Consider the following 26,744-nt stretch of genomic DNA (forward strand, 5'->3'; position numbering starts at 1 on the left):
CCCACATGCATGCCGCAACTAGGAGTTTGCAAGCCATAACTAAGGAGCCCATGTGCCGCAACTAAGATCTGGTGCAACCAAATAAATAATTAAAAAAAAAAAAAGTATGAGGGCTTTCCTGGCAGTCCAGTGATTAAGACTCTGCCCTTCCACTGCAGGGGGCGCAGGTTCAATCCCTGGTCAGGGAACTAAGATCCCGCATGTCGTCCAGCGCGGCCAAAATAAATTAATTTTTTTAAAAAGTATGAAATACCTATAGATGCATAATGCAACATCACAACTGCCACAAATTTCATAAAATGAAAATGCTCATTTCAAAAAGGATGAAGGAGATAGGCAAGTCTGGCTACTTTTAACTAAAATAAATATTACTTTCCTGTGAGGATGCTTCATGGCTGGTTCTCTGCTAATATATCAACTTAATGGTGTCTCTTAACATCAGCGAAGCAAATAAATGAAGATTAGACTGACAGATGCCAAGTATTATTTTCAAGAATTCTTCATAGATGAAGTCTGATAAAGCATAGTATCAAAAATTAAATTGAAATAAACTTTCAGGAAGATGAACATGAATGATTTGTTTGCATTTCTTAATTCCAGCATTCAAGTGCTATTCAGACCACTGCTATTTGAGAGCCTAGGTCAACAATGACTCAGCTTGAAAAATTCCATATTGTTTTTAAGAGGTATATGGTCTTAGTTATGTAGTTAATACAGTCTGGATGCCCCTTTCTCCCCAAATTATAAACTAATCTTCATGTGAATGCCTGAAAAAGAGGCAAGTGTTTATTTTTGAAAAAGCACACAACAAAGGTAATTCAATTCATTGTACCGCATCCCCTGGGGAAAGAGCCCCCCCACTGCCTGGCCCGTTCTGGGTTACGGGATTTGATGGGGGGGGGGTGCAGTGGTTAAGTGTAGCACCAGGAGCCCAGTCCCAGTCCCAGCTTTGATGTGGTATGTGATCCAGGACGAGAATCTACAATCAGAGCTGAATGGCACACAAGACTTCAGGCTACGAATGTGAAGTCCAGAGAGGTAAAGCATTCTGTCCAAGTGTCCCTCTAATTAGGTTAAGGCCTAGACCAGAAGGTCTCCTACCCGTATGCCCATTACTTTTTCAACTATGACAGGAAGCCTGTCAGCATGCCCCTTGCAAGCTCTCCATTTCCCCAACTGTAAATGAGGAGGCTAGACGAGGCACACTGACCTTCAAGCTGTTGTTCCAAACCCAACGGCTTTCCGCTGGTCACCTTCCCTCTTCAAGCAGAGAATCTCCAAGTTTATCTATTTCATATAGTGTGGAAAAGAAATTTTAAACGACTGAACTAGATGATAAATAAAATGTCACAGTGACTGAGTATGTTAACACACTGTTTAGACTGCCAGTTGGTGAATGACAAGAGTCAAAGCAGATCACAGGAAGGCCCTACAAGAGACCTAACACCTCGCAGAACACCACAGCAGACGGAAGAGGGGAAAGCAGACAAGACTAGAGGGAAACAGACAACTAGTCTCATCTTTTCAATCGCCAACTGTACTGACCTGATGTGTTTCCTCATCACATACAGACTGACCAAACACCCATGAGGCTGTAGTTTACAGTCACCTATGCAACCCTCACTCCTCCCAGACTGTCCTTTGTCAAAAGTCACCATTAGGCCCATGGATCTGCACAAGGACAACTTGCATGTGTCCAGTATCAAGAGGATTTCTGATCTTTTTATTGTCCTAAATCTTTGGCCTTCATCATGGCAAGAAAAAAGGTGCAGAGGGTAAGGGAGGGGGTCATAGCCAAAAAGAAAGGCTAGTGTAAAAAAAAGACAGGAACTTTAATCAGGCCAGTAATACAAAGATTTTCTAGGCAGGGCAAGAGCCCTTGAAGACCTATTACTAGGTCTACCGCCATCCCCCACTCCACACCCCACCCCCAACTGGCACATTAAATGTTCCAGAAGGCCAAGGCTACCACCTCAGATTTCTGTAGCACCCAATTCCTTCATGAAAACAAATGTTGATACAGGAGTTGGAGCCTCTGCTACCATCAGAGAAATCTGACAAGCTCTGGAACATCAGTTACCAGTTTAGGAAGAAAAATCAGCTCTTTGTTCTTCTGTCTCCTCTCCTCCTATTATGTAAACGTAAGCTTTGGGCACGCAGAAACTTTCTATGCTGCCAGTGATGTTAAAACCCTGGAACACGAATTTAAGCAGTACTGCATACACAGTTGTTTTTATTCTTAATTAGCTGCCACTTCCACATTAAGAATAAAAAACAAAACAACTATTTATACCAACACGAGGAACATAAACACAAACAAATTCAGAGAATTAATCATGGTTCACAAGGCCAAAATTCAGAAATGAACAGAAACTAACAGAAATAAACCAAAATTCTTAAAGTCAATAATGGTGGAGACAAATGCCACAGATAATTAAAATTACCAGACTCTGCTTGTCACAAAACTTAAAGTCCTAAAAACTTAGAAACTAAAGGAGCCATATGGATCTACTATCCAGCCCCCCTCACCGTCTCACATACAAATGCCCTAACATTTGATGAGTCAACGGTTCAATTCTGTAGATGACAGCGAATGTTTTTTATTTCACAAGCATTCACACAGAACTATTCTAAGTAAGTGCTGAAGTAAACGAAGTTTGATTATAGCTCAGTTAAGAAATAAAGTCCTTCCTGTAAACGCTCCTTCACAGCTTGATGGCTGCTTTAACATGCAATTGCCCTAGGCCACAGGGGGGAAAAAATCAGGCTTTTGATTTACTCAAGAAATAAAATAAATAAACCTAGAACATGCAAAAGCTTCCTTCTCCCAAGGTAAGGAAGGAAAATGCTTGTCTGGTTTTCTGTAAAAACCACCTCTTCCTCTGAATGAATTTACTAAACCCCACCCCCAACATAAGATCACTAAAGCTCAAGGAAAAGGCAGCAAAGGTACATTTCACAGGTAATAAACCAAAAACCCAATCATATCAGACAGTTCCTGGCACCCATTTCTCACTCTACCAAATCAGAGCAGTCAAAAGGCTGGAGGAGGGCTTCCCTGGTGGCGCAGTGGTTGAGAGTCCGCCTGCCGATGCAGGGGACACGGGTTCGTGCCCAGGTCCGGGAGGATCCCACATGCCGCGGAGCGGCTGGGCCCGTGAGCCATGCGCTCCGCAACAGGAGACGCCACAACAGTGAGAGGCCCACGAACCGGGGGGGAAAAAAAAAAAAAATTTAAAAAAGGCTGGGGGAGTGTCAGGGTCCACCCACATACTCCTGGTACAGCAATGAGCCCCCTCCCTTTCCCAAACATAGATCTACCTATCAGCATTCAACTCCTGTGGCTGGGAGCGCCTGCAATACCAGAGGGCAGAAATCTAAGTGACACTTGGCACTCTGTTTCAACAAACAACTGCAAAGAGCTTTCCAAACCCAGGCCCTCACCATTTTGAAGACCAGGAAGCTGAATCCTTCCTGGGGCAGAGGTGAAAAAGAAATAAGCCCACTTTCCACCACCCTTCCCAAAGGTCACAAAGCAAACCAGAGGCCATTAGGCAGCTTCTGCAGACCCACAGCAGTAAACAGCAAGTGCGACCACAGCCCCCGGTGGGACTGGGGAGAACTCGAGAACTGGCATTTTCCCAGCCGAAGGTAAAACAAATATGACTTGTCAGCTGGAAAAAAACAAAAAAGCATACTCCTAAATTCTCCCAAAGGGTGCTGGCTTGGAGGTGAAGGGGAGAGAGGGTACAACTGTCTCAACAGCTCAGAGAAAGAGGGAGGGAAAGTGAGAAAGAGAAGACAGACCTGTGAGCAGCTGCACTCTCCTTTTCCGAAGGACACAAAACTGCAAAGCCCAGGGACCCGAAGGGGCTGGGGAGCAAAATGGGAGCGGGAAAGAAAGCGGGGCAGTGGAAAGGAGATCTACTCCCACCACCACTAACCTTGGCAGAAATGGGGGAGATGGGGGAGACACTCCCAGACTCGAGAGCAGTAACCAATCAACCAGCCCCCACCTACTTACTCAGATCTCACAGGATCCCTCGAGATAAAACCCTCAGGGTCAGAGAGCTGAGAGAATCTGCAGTCTAAACCTGAGCCTGCAGAAGCCGCGGCCCAACCCAGCCCCTTCCCCTCCAAAGCTGAGGGGTGGAGACCAGAGACAGGCATGCCTGAAGAAGGGAAGCACCCGGTGGGAACGCGCAGGCCAAGCAGGGGAGCTGGGAGAAGCAAACCTGATAGGAACTAAATGGGAAGAGAAGAAGCCTCGCAAGATACAAGGGGAAAGAAAAGATGAAGAAGAAAACAAGGCAGTGAAGAACAGATCTGGGAGAGGGGTCACAAAAGGGAGGGAGACTCTAGCCCAGAACTGAGATAGCTCTAAGAGGAAGCTGGGGTGGGGGGAGTGACAGGTAGGAATGATTGGGAAAACATCTCTATACTGGGCAGAGCAGGGGGAAGGAGACTCAGTAATGGGGCAAGAGGTAGGGCAAAAAGGGGAGGACAAATACGAGGAAGGAGAGAGTGGAGGTTGAGAGCTGAATCAAAATGGTGGGGGGATAGAAGATCAGGTGGAAAACTTGGAACTGAGAGGCAACAGAGGTGCGAGGCAGTCACAAGATGACCAGAGTTAAAGAGGACCACACCGAGAAGGGACAGCAGTAAGAGTTAAAATGGGTCCAAAAAATAGGTGGACAAGTGGACAGCTCCAAAAGGGGCAGAGCTGTGAGGAAAGCATTAAATAGAGAGGATGGGGCGGAACTGAAGAAATGAAAGAGCAGGTGCAAAAAGGATTGGGGGCAAGTCTGAGGTGCAGAATGGGAAGGGAAGGGGGTGATGGATCAGAGACAAGTTATCGACGGTTCAGTGAGGTAAAGGACAAATCTAAGAAGGGCCAAAATGAAGAGGACAGGACTTGGAGAAAGAGGCTGGAAGCAGGTCTTACACAGAGAAGTACTGAAGGGGAGACAGGTCAAAGGAAGCCGGAGCAAATGAATGGAACCGCTCAAAAGAGGGCCAATAACGAGGTGGGGAAGAGAGGAAACAGCAAGGAGAACACTGGGGTAGAACTGGGGACTGCAGGGCTTGAGGCCGCGGAGAGGCTGAGTTCGGGAGAAAGGTCAGAGAAGTGAAAGGCAGAAACGAGAGAGCTGCAGGGTCAGAGAAGGGGGAGGAGGCTGCCTCATGGAAGGCAAAGTCGGAAAGCAAGCAGGCTGGAGGGCACAGCAAGATCTGAGATTGGATGAGGGGCAGAGTGGGGAGGCAGAAAGGTCTGGAAGAGAGGAAAGGCTCTGAATGGCAGACGGGAGCAAGGTCTGAGCAGGGGAGGAGGCAAGCATGGTGCATCGGAGTCCGAGAGGGAGCAGGGAACTGAACTGAGGCAGACGAGGGTCAGAGAGTCCAGGGGTATGGCGGGGGGAGCAGGTTTTGTCAGCAGGCAGTAGGGCCCAAGAGGGACGTGGAATTAAGTCCAAGGAGAAGACCTGGGAGCAGCAGTGCCAAGACGAACAGGGTTTGGATGAATCACCAAGGAGGTGGAACCGCAGGTCCTAGAGGGACAGCTCCTGGCGGTGAAACAGCGGAGGGTAACAGAAGATTGGGTCAAAGAAGGGGGCAGATCCAGGGTGGTGAGAGCGGAATCGAAGAAGGCAGAAGAATCACGAATCTCAAAGTGCGGGTCCAGAATTAAGGGATGCGGAAGGGTCACTGAGGAGGTGGATCCCTCGAGCACTGCAGAGTCTAGGAGGGGCGAAGGGCATCACTGAGGGGCGGAAGAGGGAAGGGGGAGGCGCAGAATTGGGAGCAGAGTTGGGGGGGAGGCCGAGGCAGACACCGAGATCCCAATGGGTTGGAGGGCGGGGGCAGACGCGGCGACAGCAGGGCTGGGCGGGCAGGGGCAAGTCCGAAGGGCAGACGGGCCCCGGCGGGCCGGGCCGCAGCACGAATCGGCGGGGCCGGCGGGGCCCGGGGGGGCTGGGGGGCCGCTCCCTCCCCTCCCCCTCCGGCTCCTCCATTGTTCGCGGGCTCCGGGCCCCGCCGTCCCCGCCTCCCCTTGGACCCCGCAGCGGGGCGGCGCCCGGCCTCGCGGCCGGGGCCCGCGAGCTCGCGCACTCACCAGCTGGGCGCCCTCAGCGCGGCCCTGGCCTCCGGGATCTCGGCAGCGGCGACGGCGGCCCCGGCGCCATGTTCTGCTGCTCCTCGTTCAGCGGCAGCTGAGGCGGCGGCGGCAGCTCCGGCGGCGGGGGGCCGGGCGGACCCTCCCTCGCGGACTCCCTCCTCCGCCTCCTCCACCTCCTCCTCCCGCCGCTCCGCGGCTCTCCCTCGGGGCGGGGGGCGGGGAGGGGAAGGGGGGAGGGGCGGGAACCAGGGGGAGGGCGGACCAGCCTTGCTCGCTCCTTCCCTCCCTCCTTCGCAATGGCGGCGGCGGCGCCTCCTTCCTGCGGCCGCCGCTCCCGCGCGCGCTCCCCCTCGCTGCTGCGCGTGCGTGGCGCGGGGACCGTTGCAGGGGGATAACGGCCCGTGAGGGCGCGCAGCGAGGGAATAACCGGCGCGTGGCAGAGGAGAAGCGAGAGCGCGTGCGCGCCCGAGGGACTCACTGCCACTGCATCAGCCGCGTCCAGGGAACGGGTGCGGAGGACGCAGTGCGCGTGCGCCCCCAAGAAATGCCGCTAGTGCGGTGGCTGCGGATCGAGACAGAGCGCGAGGCGACCCGCGACCGGGCAGAGGAATGGGGTGGCCAAGTGCGCGTGCGCGGGAGGGGGTGCCAGCCGCCGCGGCTACTCGCACGAGGCGGAGGGAGTGGTCCTCGAGAGGCGCGCGCACCCTTGCGCGCGCCAGAAGCAGCCGAAACCCTCCTCGCCCTGGCTCTTGGAGAAAGCGGGAGGGGAGAGGCATGGCCCAGCTTTGGGGGCGGGAGCGAAGGGCGCGATCCCGCTCGCGCGGGACCTGACCAGCCAATGAGAGGCAAGGGGCGGTGGGTTTGCCGCGAGCTCAGCCCCGGGGAAAACGGAGGAGGAGAGAGGGAGCGACGTAACTTGGGGCGGTGGGGCGGGGCTGAGGAGCAGGGAGCGCACCCAGTGGAGGAGTTGATTGGGGAACACGAAGAGGCGTGGCCCGCCTTAGCCCAATAGGAGCCTCAATTCGTCGATCCGGAGGAAGGGGCGGGGCTGAGGAGCGCGTGCTCTTTTTCCTGGCAGAGAAGAAAATCTGCAGGTAACGAGTGCCTTATTACAACTTGCTTTGGGTTCTGTGATCGCCTGATCCCGGAAGAGGCGCGGAGGCCTGGTCCCGCATGCAGCCCTGGCCTCCAAGTCGGCATTGTGTAAATGACTGCAAATCAAATGTCAGTTCGAGAGCCCGGAGGGGAAAGAGTAGTGATGGGAAGGGGCACCACTGTAACCCCTGAATTCCTCTGAACTGAAGAGGGGTTCCTCTGGGACCCCTCCGGAAGTACGGGTCTTGGAAGATGAGCGTTCTGGGAGCCCAGTCAATATTCAAAGAATGCATGAAGAAAAGCTATGCTGCTTATTGCATTTTTCATTTCTTTACTCAGTCTCCTCATCTAAAAAATGGAATGATAATCTTAGCTCTTTAGTAAGGTTTGCAGGGAGAATTAAATGAGTTCTACTTGTAAAGCGCTGAAAATCATGCCTTGCTCTATAAACGTTGATAAATAAAATTACATGCGCTCAAGTTTTGTTTTGTTTTTGAGGTCATAGCTCAATGCTTTTTTAAAAAATTGAAGTGTGGGGCTTCCCTGGTGGCTCAGTGGTTAAGAATCCGCTTGCCAATGCAGGGGACACGGGTTCGAGCCCTGGTCCGAGAAGATCCCACATGCCGCGGAGTAACTAAGCCCGTGCGCCACAAGTGCTGAGCCTGTGTGCCACAACTACAGAAGCCTGCACGCCTAGAGCCTTCTCTAACAAGAGAAGCCCTCGCACTGCAACAAAGAGTAGCCCCCCGCTCTCAGCAACTAGAGAAAGCCCGCGCACAGCAACGAAGACTCAATGCAGCCAAAAAATACGTAAATAAATAAATTAATCTATAAAAAAGTAAAATAAAATGAAATTGAAGTGTGCTCAAGTTTTAAAGCATCCAATCAAATAAAGGTTTTCTGATTACTGATAACGGTCGTTTCCATTGACTCCCTTTTTTTTTTTTAATTTAACACTTTTAATGCATGAAATTTGATTTTTAGATGCTCGTGACTTGTTTTCTGGGGGGGCGCCCCACGTGGCATGCGGGATCCTAGGTCCCCTAGCAGGGATCCAACCCGTGCCCCCTGCAGTGGAAGCGGGAGTCTTAACCACTGGAAAGCCAGAGAAGTCCCCATTCTTGACTTTTTTTAAAGTTTGTTTTTAGCGCTGTGGGCTAAACAAATCCAATGCGTGGGCCAGATTTTCTTTAGGTGCCACTGCAAGCCCTGGTTTGTAAGTGATTTTGAGATCTATCACTTGAGAACACCAGAAAAACGGGAGAAGGGACATCGGATTCCCCTACTTCAAATTAATAAGTGTTCGTAACTCCAGTGCCGTATTCTAGGTCCTTCCAATCTTGGGGAATTTTTGAACTGGCAGCACCTAGAGAAGAGAGAAGCCTGGGCTCACTCTGGATCCAGATGCCCCTCTCCCCTTCTTTTGGAGCCCATCGACCCTGTCTTATCATTCAAGTCTCACTCGAAGTCACTTCCTCAGGGTGGCCTCGCAGATTTGGCCTAACCCTCATATTTTTATAAAAATGGGCACTTTATGCTAGGCAACATTCTAAAGCACTTTAAACATATTAACTCACTTAACCCTCAGAACACCTTACAAGTAGGTTAGAGTTGTTATTCTGCTAAACTAAGGCACAAAGAGGTTACACAGCTAGTGAGTGTCAGATGTGAGATTCAAACCCAGACAACTGGGGTCAGATAGTTGCACACCTAGTACTTCTTCACAGCACTCCATCAGGGGTTGAAGTTCTGTATTGGTATCACCATTTTTCTTTCTTTCTTTCTTTCTTTTTTTTGGCTGTGTTGGGTCTTTGTTGCTGCATGCGGGCTTTCTGTAGTTGCGGAGAGCCGGGGCTACTCTTCATTGCGGTGCGTGGGCTTCTCATTGCGGTGGCTTCTCTTATTGTGGAGCACGGGCTCTAGGCGCACAGGCTTCACTAGTTGTGGCATGCGGGCTCAGTAGTTGTGGCTCGCAGACTCAGTAGTTGTGGCACATGGGCTTAGTTGCTCCACGGCACATGGGATCTTCCCGGACCAGGGCTCAAACCCGTGTCCCTTGCATTGACAGGCGGATTCTTAACCACTGCGCCACCAGGGAAGTCCCTGTTATCACCACTTTATGTGTGAGCCCTTTGAAGGCAGGAATTCTGGCTAGTTCCTCAGTCTGGAAAATGGCCCACAATAAATAATTGCTAATGAATAAATGAATGAATCTAATTCTAAACAAAGGGGATGATGGCTGGCACTGCAGGCATGGTAGCCAAGACACAGTCCTTGTTTAATGACTAACTTCTTTCCCTCTTTCAGATACTAGCTCAGATGTCCCCTCTTCCGGGAGGCCCTCCCTGAGGCCCTGCCAGTCTCCCTCTAGGCTTCCACAGCACCTTCGGGTCCTCCAGCCAAGCCCTGACCACCCCTGGGTTGTTCCCCTATACTGATAGGTCTCTCTATCCCACTGGACTGTGAGCCCCATGAGGACAGGTTGGGGGTGTCCCTATCAACGTTGATGTTCCTAGCACAGGTCCAGGCACAAGGCAGGGGCTCAGGCAGTGTTTCCCTGGATGAACGAAGGGAACCAACAAGGAGGGCCTTCCCAGCTCTGCATTTCTTTCCAGTGCACAAGAGGGCGGGTGTTAGTTGAGCAAGCCAACCACAGGAAGCAGGCTTCTCTGGGGGCAGCCGCCTCCGCGCACTCGGCTAACCTCCACTCCAGGATAAATAGACAAGCGAGTAAACAATTAGCTGACAGAGAGAGGTGCCGACTGCCGGCCTAGGCCACTGTCAAGATTTCCCAAGCGTGGACCTAGAGGCCCAAATAGCTGGGACTGGAGGTCACACCAACCGTGGAGCTGGAGTAGGTGTGAGGCGGGACCTGGGGATCTGGATCCGCATCGGGGAGATGCACAGGCAGAAAAATCCACAAAAGAGTTCTGCAAAGAGGGTGGAGGTGCTGGGGCATATTCTCTCTCCATTCCTCAGAGTCAGAAAGAATCAGAGGGTGGGGACCAGGTCTCAGCTTGACCAAGGAGTTGGTGAGCTCACAGCGCCGCCTACAAACCGAACTGAGGAAGCTGCAGCTAGCTGATGCTGCGGCTGTTATGGCAAAGAGAGGTGAACTCTTCCGCCATTGGCCGGAAGAGCAGCCAATCACGAGGAAGGAATGGGAGGCGGGGATGCCTAGGCTCAGTGCAAAATCCCAGCGCCTGGCCAGTGTTTGACACGTAGTGGGCACACGCTAAATGTCTGATGGAAGGATGGATGATGAACCTCCCAATTTTTATAAACTTTAAAAATGGAGGGAATTCCCTGGTGGTCCAGAGGTTCGGACTCCGCGCTTCCACTGCAGGGGGCACGGGTTTGATCCCTGAAGGGGGAACTAAGTTCCCTCATGCTGCGTGGCACGGCCAAAAAAAGAGAGAGACAGAGAGAGAGAGAGAGAGAGAGAGAGAGAGAGAGAGAGCCCATTAAAAAAATAATTTAATAAAATAAAATAAAACATGCACACCGAGAAGTGCACAAATCACAAGTGTACAGCTCGATGAATATTCCAAGAGAACACGCCCTTGTAACCAGCACCCAGATAAAAAAACAGAATGTGACCAATCTCTGAGAAGCCCCCCAACCCCGTCCCCTTCCAGTCACTCCTCTTGCCCCTACAAGAAGACCCCCATCCTGCTTTCTATGCTTATTTTAGCTTTAGTTTTGCCTGTTTTAATTCTTTACATAAACGGAATTAAGTGGTCTCTTTTGATCAACATAGTTTGTTGGATTTATCCACGTTACTTTGTGTAAATGGAGACTGTTCATTCTCAGTGCTGTGTAGTATTCTACTGTGTGAAGAATCCACGATGTATTTTTACATTCTATTGTTGGTGAGCATCTGGGGAGTTTCCACTTTTAGTTATAATGAACAGCGCTGCTATGAACAGTCTAGAACATGTCTTTTGGTAAATATTTGTACTCATTCCTGCTAGGTATGTACATGAGAGTGAAATTGCTGGTCACAGGGTGTGCCTGTGTACTTCAACCAGTTTCCCAAAGCGGATGCACCTATTCACATCCCCAGAGACATGTAGAAGAATTTCAGCTGCTCCACGTTTTCCCAAACACTTGATATTGTCCATCTTTTTAACTTTGGCCATGCTAATGGCTGTGTAGTGGTATCCAGTTGTGGTCTTAATTTGTCTTATCCCATTGATTAATGAGGTTGAGTATCGTTTCATATATACATGAGCCATCTGAATAGCATCTTTTGTGAAATGCTGTTCAAATCTTTTGCCCACTTTCAATTGTGTTATGTATTCTTTTCATTATTCTATTACCAATAATACATGAATTTCTTGTGCTTACAAAATTTTAAAATACACCAGATAAGTTGCAGTCTCCTTGGACAACCCAACCCCATCCCCTCGCCTTTCGAGAAACGTGTTTTCTTCCAGACTTCTCTATATAGTTGCCTGAATGCACACATTTTGTTATGTGACTGCATATGAACTAGCTGCTTTTTCCCCTATCAATGCATATTTTGTCTCTTTCCAATTTTTTCCTATGACAAGCATGTTGAAATGACACCTCAAAGGAAAGGGTCTTTCCACGTTCTGTAGTAAAGAAGAAGTGCTGGGACTAGTCCTTTCTGTCTATATCTATATTCCATAGATATAGACAGACTCAGACTCCAAACCACCCAGGCCATGAGATACTTGACAGCAGAAACAAGGTATCTTCCCTGCTTGGACACTCTGCCTAGCTCTGTCCCTAACTCCTCAGCTAGGCTAGGTGTCTCTGCTTTAAGCAATTGTGGTAGCCAGGTCTCCAAGATGGACCCCGCTGATTCTCACCTGGTATTCAGATCCCCTCCTACCTTGGATAGGGCAGTTCCGGGTACCAATAAGATAATGTGGAAATAACAGGGTGTGACTTTGAGGCCAGGTCATAAAACATATTGCAGCTTCTGGCCTTGCCCTTTCTTGGATCATTCACTCTGGGGGAAAACAGCTCATGTGTCCTTGTGGAGGGGGCCACCTGCGAGGAACTGAGACCTCCTGCCAACAGCCAGCGTTAATCAGCCAACGCCATGAGTGAGCCCCTGGGAGGGAGATCCTTCAGGTCCAGTCGACTGAGCCTTCAAATGACTGCATTCCCAGCTGACATCTTTAAAAAAAAAAAAATTATTTATTTGGTTGCGCAGGGTTTTAGTTGCGGGAGGTGGGCTCCTTAGTTGTGGCATGTGAACTCTTAGTTGCAGCATGCGTGTGGGATCTAGTTCTCTGACCAGGGGTCGAACCCGGGCCCCCTGCATTGGGAGCATGGAGTCTTAACCACTGCACCACCAGAGAAGTCCCCAAGCTGACATCTTGACTGCAACCTCATGAGAGACACCAAACCAGAATCACCCAGGTAAGCTGCTCCCAAATTCCCGATCCATAGAAGCTGTGTGAGATAAGAAATATTTATTGTTATTTGCTCAGTAATTTGTTATTTATTTGCATATATCATTTAAGTCTATTTCCCCTGCTAGACCATGAATGACGTCAGGGTGGGGACAGTGTCTGTTTTCTTTTCTTTTTTTCTTTATTTTATTATGGCAATTTCCAAACATAAAGTTGGAAAGTTTTACACAGTGAATGCCCATATACTCAGCATCTAGATTCTATAATTTTGTTTCTTTTCTTTTCACCTCTCTATCCTTTAATCAATCCACTAATCTAACTTACTTTTCTGTTATATTTTAAAGTTAATTTCAGGTACTCCCCTGGTGGTCCAGTGGTTAAGAATCCGCGCTTCCACTGCAGGGGGCTCGGGTTTGATCCCTGGTCGGGGAACTAAGATCCCGCATGCTGCACGGCGCGGCCAAAAACAAAAAAAAAACCTAAAAGACAAAAAAACAAACCAATATGCATATCATCAAATAGAGCTCAATATTTACTGACTATTTTTGTTCAGGTAAATTTTACGTAAGGTGAAATGCACAAATCTTGTGTATCATTTGTTGATTTTTGATGTATATCTACATCCATGTAACTAAAACCTCTTTCAAAGTATAGAATATTACTAAGCCAAATCCAACATAATCCTTACCTCCTAGCCCCCTGCCCACAGAGACAATCACTGTTCCTGTTTTCACATCATAGATTAGTTTTACCAATTTTAGTCTTCATGGTCATTCAAACAAATCGCATAGTAACTATTCATTCGTGTAAGACTTCTTTTACTTAGCATTACACGTGTCTGTTTTCTTGATACCTATTAATTCATTCATTCAGCAGATGTTTATCAAACAAACACCAGACTTGTGCCAGGCACTGAGCTGGGCACTGGAGATCAGGGCTGGGACCAAGGGGAGGCAAGCCAGGTGCTCACTTTCAGGCTCCTGCAAGGGCTGGGTCAACACCTAAAGTGAGTGCCTTTTTAACTTTTTTTAAATTTTGGCTGCGCCCTGCGGCATATGGGATCTTAGTTCCCTGACCAGGGATCGAACCCACACCCCCTGCATTGGAAGCATGGAGTCTTAACCACTGGACGGCCAGGAAAGTCCCGAGTGAGTGCCTTTTTAAATTTTTCACCCTGGGCGCATTGCTTACCTGCATTGCAACGCTGTTGGAGATAAAGCAGTGCAAGAGACGGAAATGATCTCTGACCTCTTTTTGCCCCTGCAATTATTCAATAGCTATGTGTTGGTTCTTCTGCCAATACTACACTTTTAATTTACATTGTTCTACGATATGGTTTGTTTTTATTAGGGCAAGTCTCCCCTCAGTATCAATACCTTTACTGAGTGCTTACTATGTGCCACCGTGTTCTAGGTGATGTAGATACAGTTAATAGACAGGGTCCCTGCTCTCAACAGGGACCTAAGGGGAGATCCAGACAACAGACCCACACACCCCAAATAAATCATTAACAGTCGTAAAAAGGCTTAAAAAAATCAAACTAACTGCTGACCTAGAGAATTTGAGGGGTCGGAGAGGGGGACTTTTGTATGTTGGGTCCTCTATATAGTACTGTGGAGGTGCTGTTTAAGCTAGAGGAAGAGGTCAGCCAGCAAATAAATGGGGGAAGGATTTCCAGGGAACAGCGCAAAGGAAAGGCACTGAGGTGGGAAAGCACTTGGCCTGTTTGGGTAACTGAAAGAAGGCAGGTGTACCTCTGGATAGGAAGTAAGAAGACGCCTATTACCTGATGTATGTTAACAGTGAACATTCATGATTTTAATATTTATTGAGCACTTACCATGTGTTGAGCACTGTGCTAAGTACTTTGGAAACTTACCGAAGCTTTACAACAACCCTACTGAGGTTACCCCTTGATCACCCCTCTTTTACAGATGAAGAAATTGAGTTAAGGGTGAAATTGCTGGCCCAAAGTACTAGGAAATGCGATGGCAGGATTTGCACACAGTTCTGACTTCCAAATTCATGGTCTGAAACCACTGACTGTCTCCCACAGAAAACACTCAACACATTTTAAACAAAGTACTGGGTGAACACGGAAAGACAGTTACATTTCTAGCTCCCCCAACGCAGTTTCTTATTTAAAACAACTATTCCCAGCTTGTCCTTTTCGCCTTCGCGGGGAGGTGGAGGGAGGCTGGAGGAACTACATTTCCCAGGATGCAGCGCTCGCCTCGCTGGCCGTCAAGCATATCGGGAATTGTAGTCCTCGGAGGACTACAATTCGCCCACGGCTCCCAGCATGCATTTGGAGTCCGAACCGTGCGGTAGGAAACGGACAGTCGCGCAGCATGCTGGGAAGCGAGACCGGCTCTTTTCCCAGGCTTGCCTCCCAGACAAGCGAACCCATTTTTTTCGGACTACAATTCCCAGCGGGCTGTGCGCTAGAGGGCGGGCGAGTTCGTCTCCCGGAAGTCCGCTCTAGCCTTCGGTCCCCCAGCAGCTGCCAGAGCCGGAGCCGCCCAGAAGCCGCGGGACCTGGGCCGCTGGGGTCCGGACGGGGGTCGCCATGGTAACGGGGGCGCGCCCACGCTGGGGACGGGGGAAGGGTGGGTCCACGTGCAGGTACTGCAGACTCGGTAGGATACTGACAAGCCGCCCCTGCTGCGGTGCGATGGTCTGGGCCGGGCGCGGGCTCTCGGGATTGGGGCCGATCGAAGGCCGGGGAAGGGGAGAACCGGGAGGTGGCTCTGAGCGCTGGAGTGTACCGGGGCTCTCGAGGCCAGGGAGCTTTGGAGACCAGGTGGCAAGCGGAGAGGGCTGTGCGGGAGGGAGACACTGGAGGTGGCTGGAGGGTTTTGAAACAGGGAGGCAAGAGATCAGGGAGGATCTCAGAGATGGGCAGAAGGAATTGGAGGTGGGGAGGGGACATCCTAAGAGGAGGACTCTGGGAGCGTGGCAGGAGAGTTGAAGAATGGGAGACATTGTGATAGGAGAGAGGGGGTCTCTAGAGGCAGGAAGCTGACATTGCAGGTGGAGGGGGTGTTGGAACTGGGCCGGATACTGCTGATGAGAGAGGTATCTCGAGGGGAAGAGACTGGACCCTGGAGACGGGAAGTAGACAACTGTAGGGAATGGGGCTTTAATGTCAGGAAAAGTGTGCAATAAAAGGGAGAAGCCTTGGCGTAGGGAATGAATGCTAGAAACAAGTGGGGAGCAATGGAGTAGGTCTTTGCAAGAGGAGGGGTCTTGGAGAATAGGGAGTAGGCATGGAAGTGCGAGAGGTGGGGATGGGGCTTTGGGAACAAGGATTGGGCATTGGATTTGTCACCGCTCCCCGGGGATCGGGATGGGGCGACCTGACAGAGGGCACTGAAACGGAGAAAGCAGGAGTCAAAAGGGAACAGCTCCTGGGTAGGGGGCTTGGAGACAGAGAAGGTTGGGGAGCATCAAGAGGGGACATCAGAGGGGCGAGGATACAGGAGGGAAGGGACTTCTCATTGTGGATTCCCTGAGGTGGAGAGATTCTAATTGGGAAGAGAAACAGGAAGAGGTGTGTGAGGGAACTTAGGAGTAAGAGGCAGAGCTCTCCCTCAGCTGTGTAGACTGGCTTCTATGTCTCTCCTCCCTAGATACCCCATCTATCTCTGGCTCTGCTCCCAGGCTGTGGCTGTGTGGCGTGGGTCCCCCCAACTCCCACCCCACGCCCTTTCCCTGCCTGCCAGGACCCCTGCCCTAGGAAGTGGTTTTCCCTGGTTCAGCAGAAGGGGTTCTTGGAAGGAGAGTGTAATATCCTTTTTCTGTGCAGCCTGATTGGTTGGGGGAGGAGGGATGGAGTGTGTGGAGAGTGAGGCTTAGGAAAGAGAGCAGACTCTTGCCAGTGGGTGGAGGCTCCCACAGGTGAGGGTAAGGGGGCTCAGAGGAAAGCCTTTGGACTCCCAGCTCTGCTTTCTGGCTGTGAGCCTTCCTTTCTCTGAGCCTCAGTTTCTTCATCTATAAAACGGGCATAAGCATGCCCATCTCAAACAGAACTGAGCCCAAAGGCAGGCTTCCTAGCTACGTGAACTTGGGCCATGGTTTTCTCAAAGTCAAATGCCGATGAACTATAATATTACTAACAACTAATATTTGTATAACACTTAGTATGTACTAGTCACTGTATTATACCTCTTATATATATTTTTTTTATACCTCTTATATTTAATAACTCATGCAACAGTCTCCTGAGGGAGGTACTCTCGTTATATCCATTATACAGACGGAGAAACTGAGGTCCGGAGAGGTTAAGTAACTTGCCTGCAGACACACAGCCAGCAGTGCCAGGATTCATTCGGGCTCTGGAGTCTGTGTTCTTAGCCACTTGGTCAAATGCCTCAGTCATAATAGCTAATTTTATTGAGCACTCCGTATGTAATAGGCACTATACAAAGCACTTCCGGGATCAACTTGTTCAGTGTTCATAGTAACCCTATGAGAGTTGAGCTGGCTTTTCAGAATCATAAAAACACATTTCCTAGCCATCACCGATGATGGTCGTAGCCGACACCGAGCGAACCTGCTAGTGCCAGCTACTAGACTAAATTTATAAACTTATTTAACCTTCAGAACACCCTGACAAAGTGGGTCTTCTATGGAAACTTGTTTTGCCGGGGTGGGGAACTGAGGCTTAGAGGGGCGGATCTTTTGTCCAAGGTCAGGGAGACGAGAGTTGGTGGAGCCTGGGACTTAGTGCCCTAGAAATGACTGCAGAGTTGGCCAGAGAAATCACGGGGGTGTTGGAGGGACCTGGGGCAGGAGCGTGTGGCCAGGCCAGCCTGGCTGGGCTCTGGGGCGTGGCTGAGACCCTTGGAAGACAGGCCGCAGGGACACGTGGGCCCTGTCTCCCCTGTGGGGATGGGTGGGGCTGTTGGGCAGGGCCGCCCAGCACTGGCCCGCCCTCCCCACCCCTCTCCCTCCCTCCCCACCCCTCTCCCTCCCTCCTCCTCCTGCTGCCCCCAGATCCGCTTCATCCTCATCCAGAACCGGGCAGGCAAGACGCGCCTGGCCAAGTGGTACATGCAGTTTGATGACGATGAGAAGCAGAAGCTGATCGAGGAGGTGCACGCTGTGGTCACTGTCCGAGATGCCAAACACACCAACTTTGTGGAGGTGACGGAAAACTACCCCCCCCACCCCCGGCCAAAATGCACCCCCCACTCCCTTGCTACCTTTTGACCCCTCCTTCCCAGCCTCCTGCCCAACCTGTAATGGCAATAACCCCTCACACCCTCCTTACTTACCACATTCATTTATTCAACATGCTTGCGGTCTTCCTTCCTTTGGGGGGTATTTTTTTTTTTTTACGGTACGCGGGTCTCTCACTGCTGTGGCCTCTCCCATCGCGGAGCACAGGCTCTGGACGCGCAGACTCAGCGGCCGTGGCTCACGGGCCCAGCCGCTCCGCGGCATGTGGGATCTTCCCAGTCCAGGGCACGAACCCATGTCCCCTGCATCGGCAGGCGGACTCTCAACCACTGCGCCACCACGGAAGCCCTGGGGGGTACTTTTTAGTGTGAAATTTTTCCGGCGTACAGGTTAGTACAACAGGAGAGAAGTCGATTGCAAACTACCCAGATTTCATAGTATTAAGAGTTTGCTTTTGTTTTTATTTTTATAAATTTATTTATTTATCTAATTTTGGCTGCGTTGGGTCTTCGTTGCTGTGCGGGCATTCTCTAGTGCGGCGAGCAGGGGCTGCTCTTCGTTGCGGTGCGCGGGCTTCTCATTGCGATGGCTTCTCTTGTTGCAGAGCACGGGCTCTAGGCACGTGGGCTTCAGTAGCTGTGGCTCGCGGGATCTAGAGCGCAGGCTCAGTAGCTGTGGCGCACGGGCTTAGTTGCTCCACAGCATGTGGGGTCTTCCTGGACCAGGGCTCGAACCCATGTCCCCTGCATTGGCAGGCAGGTTCTTAACCACTGCGCCACCAGGGAAGTCCTGCATTTTTGTTTTACCTTTTTCGGCCGAACAACTTTTTTTTTTCTGGTGCCTTTTAAAAACTTAAAATGCTCAAACACACAGCGTAGGGAATGGTATAATGAACCATCCCTTGCTGTAGTGTTTTCCATTAAGTTACAGAGATCACGGGGGAATTCCCTGGCAATCCAGTGGTTAGGATTTCTCACTCTCACTGCCAAGGGCCTGGGTTCAATCCCTGGTTGGGGAACTAAGATCCCATAAACCGTGAGGTGCAGCCAAAAAATATATATAAGTTACAGAGACCATGACGTTTCATCCTTAAATATTTCAGGATACATCTCAGAAAATAAAGACACTTCCTTCCATGACCAAAGTACCATCAGGCCTGATAAAATGAATCATACTTCCTTACTACTATTACTCTAATACCCAATCAATACTTAAATTTCCCCCAAATCATCAAAACTGATTGTCCAAAGCCAGTCAAGGATCTTGGCGTGGCTTTTGGTTTCCATGTCTCTTTGGTCTCTTTATTGAGATGCCTCCAGCTTTAATTCCCACGAGATTATTAGCCTGTTCAAGAGACCAGGCTGATTGTCCTGTAGAATTCAACAAATATTAATCAGGGGACTGCTGTGTGCCGGGCACTGTTCTAGGCACTGGTGATACAGCAGGGAACAAAACAGACCCAGTCCCTGCCCTTGGAGAGCTGACAGCTGACATTCTAGTGGGTGGGCGACTGTTAGTAAAGATACAGTGTATCGGGTGGTGATAGGCGTCAGGGAGAAAAAAGAAGCAGCTGTGGGGGGTGGAATTGCTGGGGTGTGTGCAGCAGGGGCTGGAATGCAGGTTTAGATGGTTTGGTCAGGAGGTCTTCATTGAAGCGGGGCCATTTGAGCCCAGACCTGAAGAAACTGAGGAGTGGAAGGAGATGATATCTGAGAAAGGAACGTTTCAAGCCCAGGGAACAGCAAGTGCAAAGACCCTGAGGCAGCAGGAATGTACGGGGGCATTCCTAGAATAGCAAGAAGGCCAGTGTATCTGAGGTGGAGTAAGCCAGGGAGGATGGTGGGAGCAGATGAGATAATTGCAGAAGGCGCAGGGCGTTGTGGGCCATGGTGAGGACTTGGGCTGTTGCTCTGAGTGAGACGGGAGCCACGGAGGGGTTTTGAGCTGAGGAGCAACATGGGTTGACTTAGGCTTTAGGGATCCCTCTCTAGGGGACAAGAGCAGAAGCAGGGGGACCACTCAGGAGGTGACCTCTGAGGTCCAGGTGAGAGGTACTGGTGACTGGCACTGGCATGGAAGCAGTAGGGGTGCTGAGAAGCGTTTTGAAGGTAGAGCCAACTGAAGGGCCAAAGACTGGATGAGGTGTGTGAAAAAATGGAGCCACCAATAGGGGGCGCTGTCACTTTCTCGGATGGGGCCGACTCAGGAAAGAGCAGGTTGAGGTGAAGATCAGCCCTGAGGTGTCTGTTCTCATCCCAGCTGAGATGTCCAGGAGGGGATGAGGGGAGAGGAGCGGGGACGTCAAGGGATGCCCGCTCTCCCGGGGCATCCTGCTGCCGGCGCAGGGTGGGTCCCACACTGAGTGCTAGAAACGGCAGCAACTGAGGGACCCAGAGGGGCAGGGAGGCCCGAATAGACAGGAGTAGCCAGAAAGGCTGGCGGGTCAGGTGAAACTGTCACAAGGGGGCCTGACCATCTTAGGTTGCTCCCAATCCAGGCCCACTCCAGCATGTAGCCCTGTGCAGGGCAATGCTGGTGACACAGTGGTGACAGGAAAGAGCCAGGAGGATGATAGCAGGAAAGGGCGAATTTCAAGAAAGGAAGAGTGATGCTCAGCGTCAGATCCTGCCAGGGCCACACCAGCTATGACAGTCAGTTGGTAACTTCTCCAGATCAAGTTTTCCTGCCCCCTTGGCTTCCTGTCTTGAACCCTCAACTCCAGAGCAGGGGCCTTCAAACATTTGATCATGTATCTGTATCAGTTTAAAAAAAAAGTAGAGGGCTTCCCTGGTGGCGCAGTGGCTGGGAGTCCGCCTGCCGATGCAGGGGACGCAGGTTCATACCCCGGTCCGGGAGGATCCCGCATGCCGCGGAGCGGCTGGGCCCGTGAGCCATGGCCGCTGAGCCTGCGCGTCTGGAGCCTGTGTTCCACAGCAGGAGAGGCCACAGCGGTGAGAGGCCTGTGTACCGCAAAAAGAAAAAAAAGAGTTAGCACCCTGATGTATTCTTTTTTCTTTAATTTTTTTTATTACTATTTTTTAAATTGGGGTATAGTTGTTTTAGTTTCTACTGTTTAGCGAAGTGGAGTCCCCTGTGCTATACAGCAGGTTCTCATTAGTTATCTATTTTATACCTATTAGTGTATATATGTCAATCCCAATCTCCCAATTCATCCCACCACCACCCCCTTTCCCCCCTTGGTGTCCATATGTTTGTTCTCTATGTCTATGTCTCTATTTCTGCCTTGCAAACCGGTTCCTCTGTACCATTTTTCTAGATTCCACATATATGCGTTAATATACAATATTTGTTTTTCTCTTTCTGACTTACTTCACTCTGTACAACAGTCTCTAGGTCCATCCACGTCTCTACAAATGACTCAATATCGTTCCTTTTTATGGCTGAGTAATATTCCTTTGTATATGTGTACCACGTCTTTATCCATTCGTCTGTTGTCAATGGGAATTTAGGTTGCTTCCATGACCTGGCTATTGTAAATAGTGCTGCACTGAACATTGAGGTGCACGTGTCTTTTTTTTTTTTTTTTGGCTGCATTGGGTCTTTGTTGCTGCACGTGGGCTTTCTCTAGTTGTGGCGAGTGGGGGCTACTCTTCATTGCGGTGCACAGTCTTCTCATTGTGGTGGCTTCTCTTGTTGCAGAGCATGGGCTCTAGGTGCGTGGACTTCAGTAGTTGAGGCACGCGGGCTCAGTAGTTGTGGCTTACGGGCTCTAGAGCGCAGGCTCAGTAGTTGTGGCGCATGTGTGGGCTTTCTACACTGTTCCATTGATCTATATTTTTGTTTTAGTGCCAGTACCATACTGTCTTTATTATTGTAGCTTTGTAGTATAGTCTGAAGTCAGGGAGTCTGATTCCTCCAGCTCTGTTTTTTTTTCCTTAAGATTGCTTTGGCTATTCGGTTTCTTTTGTGTCTCCATACAAATGTTAAGATTTTTTTGTTCTAGTTCTGTGAAAAATGCCATTGGTAATTTGTTAGGGATTGCATTGAATCTGTAGATTGCTTTGGGTAGTACAGTCATTTTCACAGTATTGATTCTTCTAGTCCAGGAACATGGTATATCTCTCCATCTGTTTGTGTCATCTTTGATTTCTTTCATCAGTGTCTTATAGTTTTCTGACTACAGGTCTTTTACCTCCTTAGGTAGGTTTATTCTTGATATAGTCTTACTAATCCATGGATTATGTGCAGGAACTACTGTAATAATATTAGAAAACATACTGGGAATTCTCTGGCGGTCCAGTGGTTAGGACTCTGCGCTTTCACTGCCAAGGGTGCAGGTTCAATCCCTGGTCAGGGAACTAAGATCCCACAAGCTGAGCAGCATGGCCAAAAACAGTTAAGAGAACATACTCAAAGTATAGGAATTAACAAAAGGATACAGTAGGAAAAAAATAAATAAAAATCAGGGACTTGAGGACTTCCCTGGTGGTGCAGTGGTTAGGAATCCACCTGCCAATGCAGGGGACAAGGGTTTGAGCCCTCGTCCAGGAAGATCCCACATGCCATGGAGCAACTAAGCCCGTGTGCCACAACTACTGAGCCTGTCCTCTAGAGCCTGCGAGCTGCAACTACTGAGCCTATTTGCTGCAACTACTGAAGCCCACGCACCTAGAGCCCATGCTCCGCAACAAGAGAAGCCAAGCATAATGAGAAGCCCACGCACTGCAACAAAGAGCAGCCCCCGCTCGCCGCAACTAGAGAAAGCCTGCGCGCAGCAACGGAGACCCAACGCAGTGAAAAAAATATATATAAATAAAAATAAATTTATTTAAAAAAAAGAAAAAAAATCAGGGACTTGTGTTGGCTTTTGCAGTCGCCACCAGGTGGCGACACACGCACACACGCCAGGCTGGCTTTTTCAGATTTTGGCCAAAGACATGGAACTTTTCAAGCCAGTATTCATATCTCTATGTGTCTATATCACTTTATCTACTTACACATGCGTATAAAATTAGAGTCTGCGTCCCTGGTTCATGCATATTTATTCGTGGATTGTGTGTATGTGATAAGGTAGTAGTATTTGTATTTATATTACGGTTCAGTTAAGGGCAAGGCTGAGATTGTCTTGGTTACAGGTGGTGAGTGTGCACTGCCCAGCACAAAGCCTGCCACACAGTAAGTACTCAGGCAGTGTTTGTGGAATGATTGAGTAGATTAGTTCCAGGCTGAGGAGTTTGACTCTCTCCAGAGGCAACAGGGAGCCACAGAAAGGGGAATGGACACCGTGGAACACCCCTGCGTCTCTCTCTGGACTCTGGGCTTTTGCATAGTCTGTTCCCTCTGCCTAAAGCACTCCTGCCCGTTCACTCCTACTCATCCTCCAGATCTCAGTCCAGATGCCCCCTCCTCCAGGAAGCCCTCCCGGACCCCCATCCTGGGTCAGCTGCCTGCCCCCTTGGGGCTCTCACAGTCTAGCCCTGCCCACTCAGGGGATGACTGAGGATGAGTCTGTCTCCACTGGACAGTGAGCCCTAGGCAGGGAGGGCCAGGACCACTGTGTCCCCAGCACAAGACCAGACACAGAACAGGGCCTCAGGGACCACACGTGGAACGCAGGACTGAATATGTTGGCTCCACCCTGCCTAGCACACTGGGTCCTGGGCACACCCTGTCACTGACTATCTGCCTCTCTGCTCCGCAGTTCCGGAACTTCAAGATCATTTACCGACGCTACGCCGGCCTCTACTTCTGCATCTGTGTGGATGTCAACGACAACAACCTGGCCTACCTGGAGGCCATCCACAACTTTGTGGAGGTGCGCAGGCGGGCGGGCGCTGTCCCTCGCATCCCCTCTGTTGGGATGCACGGGCCCTCCTTGCCCTCCCCTCAGAGGCGGTGGGCGGAGGGCCACTGTCTTTTTCTGCCCTCCTCGATGTTTCCTCTGGTCTCTGTCTCTCCCCTTTCCTCAGCTTCTCTCTGCCTTTTTTTTTTGCCGTCTCATTCTGATGCCCTCTGTTCCTGTCTCTGTGTGTGTGTCTCTCTCTCCCTGCCCATCTCTCACCACCTGTCTTCCTCTCCCAGGTCTTAAATGAATATTTCCACAATGTCTGTGAACTGGACCTGGTGTTCAACTTCTACAAGGTGGGCTCCTGGTGAAGATGAGATGAGGAGGGGGCCGGAGGAGGGGGAAGGGGGGTGGGCTGGACCCCCGCAGCCGCCCCGGTGCCTCTGCGGGGGTCTGTTTCCTGGCCCTCGGGCATCAGAGCCCCCAGCCCCCAAGGTTTAGACCAGCATCCTGGGGGTCTCCCCACCTCTCACACCAGGGTCTCCCCTCACCCTCCCTTCACTCAGGTTTACACGGTCGTGGACGAGATGTTCCTGGCCGGCGAAATCCGAGAGACCAGCCAGACGAAGGTGCTTAAACAGCTTCTGATGCTGCAGTCCCTGGAGTGAGGGCGGGCCGGCCCCTCCCGCCCCCGGTCCTGCCCCCGGTCGAGCCTGCTCCCTTCCCCTTTCCAGGCCCGGGGTCCACCCCAGCAGCCCCGTCCCTCAGCTGCCCCGGAGGAAGACACCCAGCCGGGTCTGGGCCACAAGGGAAGGGGCCGCCCCCCACGGCCTCTGGGCCCCAGCTGTGGGCAGAGGCCACTTTGCGTGTACCGAGTAACCATGCCGTTGTCGTGTGATGCCATGAGTGCGTGCGTGGAGCCCCCAGTAAACCTGTGGTCCCTGCCTGGCCTCGTGTCTTTTGAGCCCTTGCCTATCTTCCCTGGGAACCAGGGGCAACTCCGGACGCCCTGCCATCAGTGCATCAGGCAGTCAGTCAACAAACACTCCTCGTGAGAATTCCCTGGTGTTCCAGTGGTTAGGACTCTGAGCTTTCACGGCAGGGGTCCTGGGTTCAATCCCTGGTTGGGGAACTATGATCCCACAAGCCATGCAGGGCAGTCAAGAAGAGAAAAACACACACAAAAAACAACCCCAACGAACTGCTCGTGCTGAGGTTGGGGGAGGGGGAGTGCAGATGCTTTCCCACCCGTTTCTGCCCACAGAGGGCTGCTGGGACTGGAAGCGGTGACGGATCTCGACACTGAGCGCTTGCTACTAAAATAATGATGTTCCGGGCCAACACCGATGTCTCTCAGGCGCCGTTCTAAGCCTTGACATGTAGTGCCTTACTTAATCCTCGCAAGATGATGAGTAAGGGACTGTTAGTAGCCCCATTTTCCAGAGGAGATCACTGAGCTCAGAGAAGGTTACAAGACTCGTTCAAGGTCAGGTGGCGAGTCTGCAGATGAACCAGATTGCTTTTGAGCCCAGGCAGGCAGCTCCAGAATCCTTGTTCTTAACCACTAGGCCGGAGGTGCAGGCGCTGGGCCCAGTGTTCAGTGGTTCTCAGCAGTGGCACTACTGGCACTTGGGGTAGGAAGATTCTTCACTGTGTAAGACTGTCCACCTCCATCTGCCAAGTGCCAGTACCAAGTGGCCCTCAGCACTTGTGACGACAGGAAACACTCCTGCATATTTCTTTTTTTTTCTTTTCTTTTCTTTCTGGCTGCACCGTGTGGCTTCTGGGATCTTAGTTCCCCAACCAGGAAATGAACCCAGCACCATGTCAGTGAAAGCGCCGAGTCCTAACCACTAGACCACCAGGGACATCCCCGCATGTGTTTCTAGTGTTCTCTGGAGGGGCTGTGCCCCTTCCCCCCCGTGTCCACCGAGAGCAGAGTGATGGCCGCTGGCTGCAGCCATGACTGGCATCCTTGGCAGAGCTGAGAATGCTGGGCACCTCCCGTCCACTTGCATTAATGTGACACAGCTTCGCGTCAGTCTCCCAACTGCAGGGGGTAGGTTGTGTCTCAGCTCAGCTACATACACACTATGCAACCTTGGGGTAAGTCACTTAACCTCTCTTGCCTCTGTTTCTTCATCTGGAAAGTGAGTCGACTATGGTTTTTAATCTCATGGTGTGTGCTTGAGGAGTAAATGAGTTAATCCCGGGACAGTTTAGGGTAGTACCTTGCATCAGTAAGCATGCCTCCACTGCACAGACATCACGGGCCTGCTGTGTGCAAAGCCCTGTGAGAGAAAAGATGTTTATAGATGTGAACGGTGAGCACTGACTATAATCATTGTCATTTTACGTGTGGGACACAGAGGCTTGGGGAGGTGAATTCCCTTCTAGATACAATCACTCCAACAGTGTAGTCGTTTCTTGTTGCTGCTGTAACAAGTTATCTCAAACTTGGTGGCTTAAACTAACAGGACTTTGAGACTGACCACCCTGGAGGGGTGAGGGTGTCAGGGGGGCACCCAGGCTGAGGCCTGGATCTTCGGCTGGGTGACGGGGTGGGAGGTAAGGTCCTTCCCGAGATGGGGAAAGAGCAGGTTGGAGGAATATGCCAAGGTTATTAGAACGTGGAGAGTGTGTTAACTTCCTAAGGCTGCTGTAACAAATGACCACAAACTAGGTGGCTTAGAACAAGACGAATTGATTCCGTCTCAGTTCTAGAGGCCAGAAATTTGAAATCCAGGTGTCAACAGGGCCGTGTTCCCTCTGAAGGCTCTGGGGGAAGATGCTTCCTTATCTCTTCCAGCTTCTCACGGCCCCTGACATTCCTTGGCTTGTGGCTGCATCTCTCCAATCTCTGCCTGCATCTTCACATGGTCTTTCCTCTATGTCTGCATCTTCTACTCTTCTATCTCTTATAGGGACACTTGTCATTGGATTTAGGGCCCACCCAGATAATCGAGGACGGTCTCATCTCAAGGTCTTTAACTTAATTACATCTGCAAAGATGTAATTTTTTTTCAAATAAAGTCACACTCATAAGCTCCAGGATGTGGACGTGTTTTGGGGGCTACCATCAACCCACTAGAGTGAGTGTGAGCTCTTGGGGGTCACCCAGGAAAGGACCAAGAGGCCTTTGGACACACAGACCTGAGGCTCACAGAGGGAAGGATGCAGAGAGCGTTTGCTTATTTGTGCATTCAACAAA

General features: G+C 50.6%; 2 protein-coding genes across 2 annotated transcripts in view; one reads left to right on the forward strand and one right to left on the reverse strand.

Moving 5' to 3' along the window:
* The window catches only part of ARHGAP35 (Rho GTPase activating protein 35), a 122,041-nt gene extending 115,143 nt beyond the window's left edge, over window positions 1-6,898 (reverse strand). The window contains exon 1 of the mRNA XM_030873819.3: window positions 6,116-6,898. The gene's annotated coding sequence lies outside the window, so the exon portion shown is untranslated. The remainder of the gene's footprint in view (window positions 1-6,115) is intronic.
* Window positions 6,899-15,033: 8,135 nt separating this feature from the next.
* On the forward strand, window positions 15,034-24,477 carry AP2S1 (adaptor related protein complex 2 subunit sigma 1). The gene is made up of 5 exons (XM_030873821.2): window positions 15,034-15,175; window positions 17,602-17,751; window positions 23,450-23,563; window positions 23,830-23,889; window positions 24,100-24,477. Exons 1-5 carry the CDS (start codon window positions 15,173-15,175, stop codon window positions 24,199-24,201), a joined length of 429 nt encoding a protein of 142 aa, XP_030729681.1. The 5' UTR covers window positions 15,034-15,172; the 3' UTR covers window positions 24,202-24,477.
* Window positions 24,478-26,744: the final 2,267 nt, after the last annotated feature.

Source organism: Globicephala melas, chromosome 19 (genome assembly GCF_963455315.2).
Source record: "Globicephala melas chromosome 19, mGloMel1.2, whole genome shotgun sequence".
Classification (NCBI taxonomy): domain Eukaryota; kingdom Metazoa; phylum Chordata; class Mammalia; order Artiodactyla; family Delphinidae; genus Globicephala; species Globicephala melas.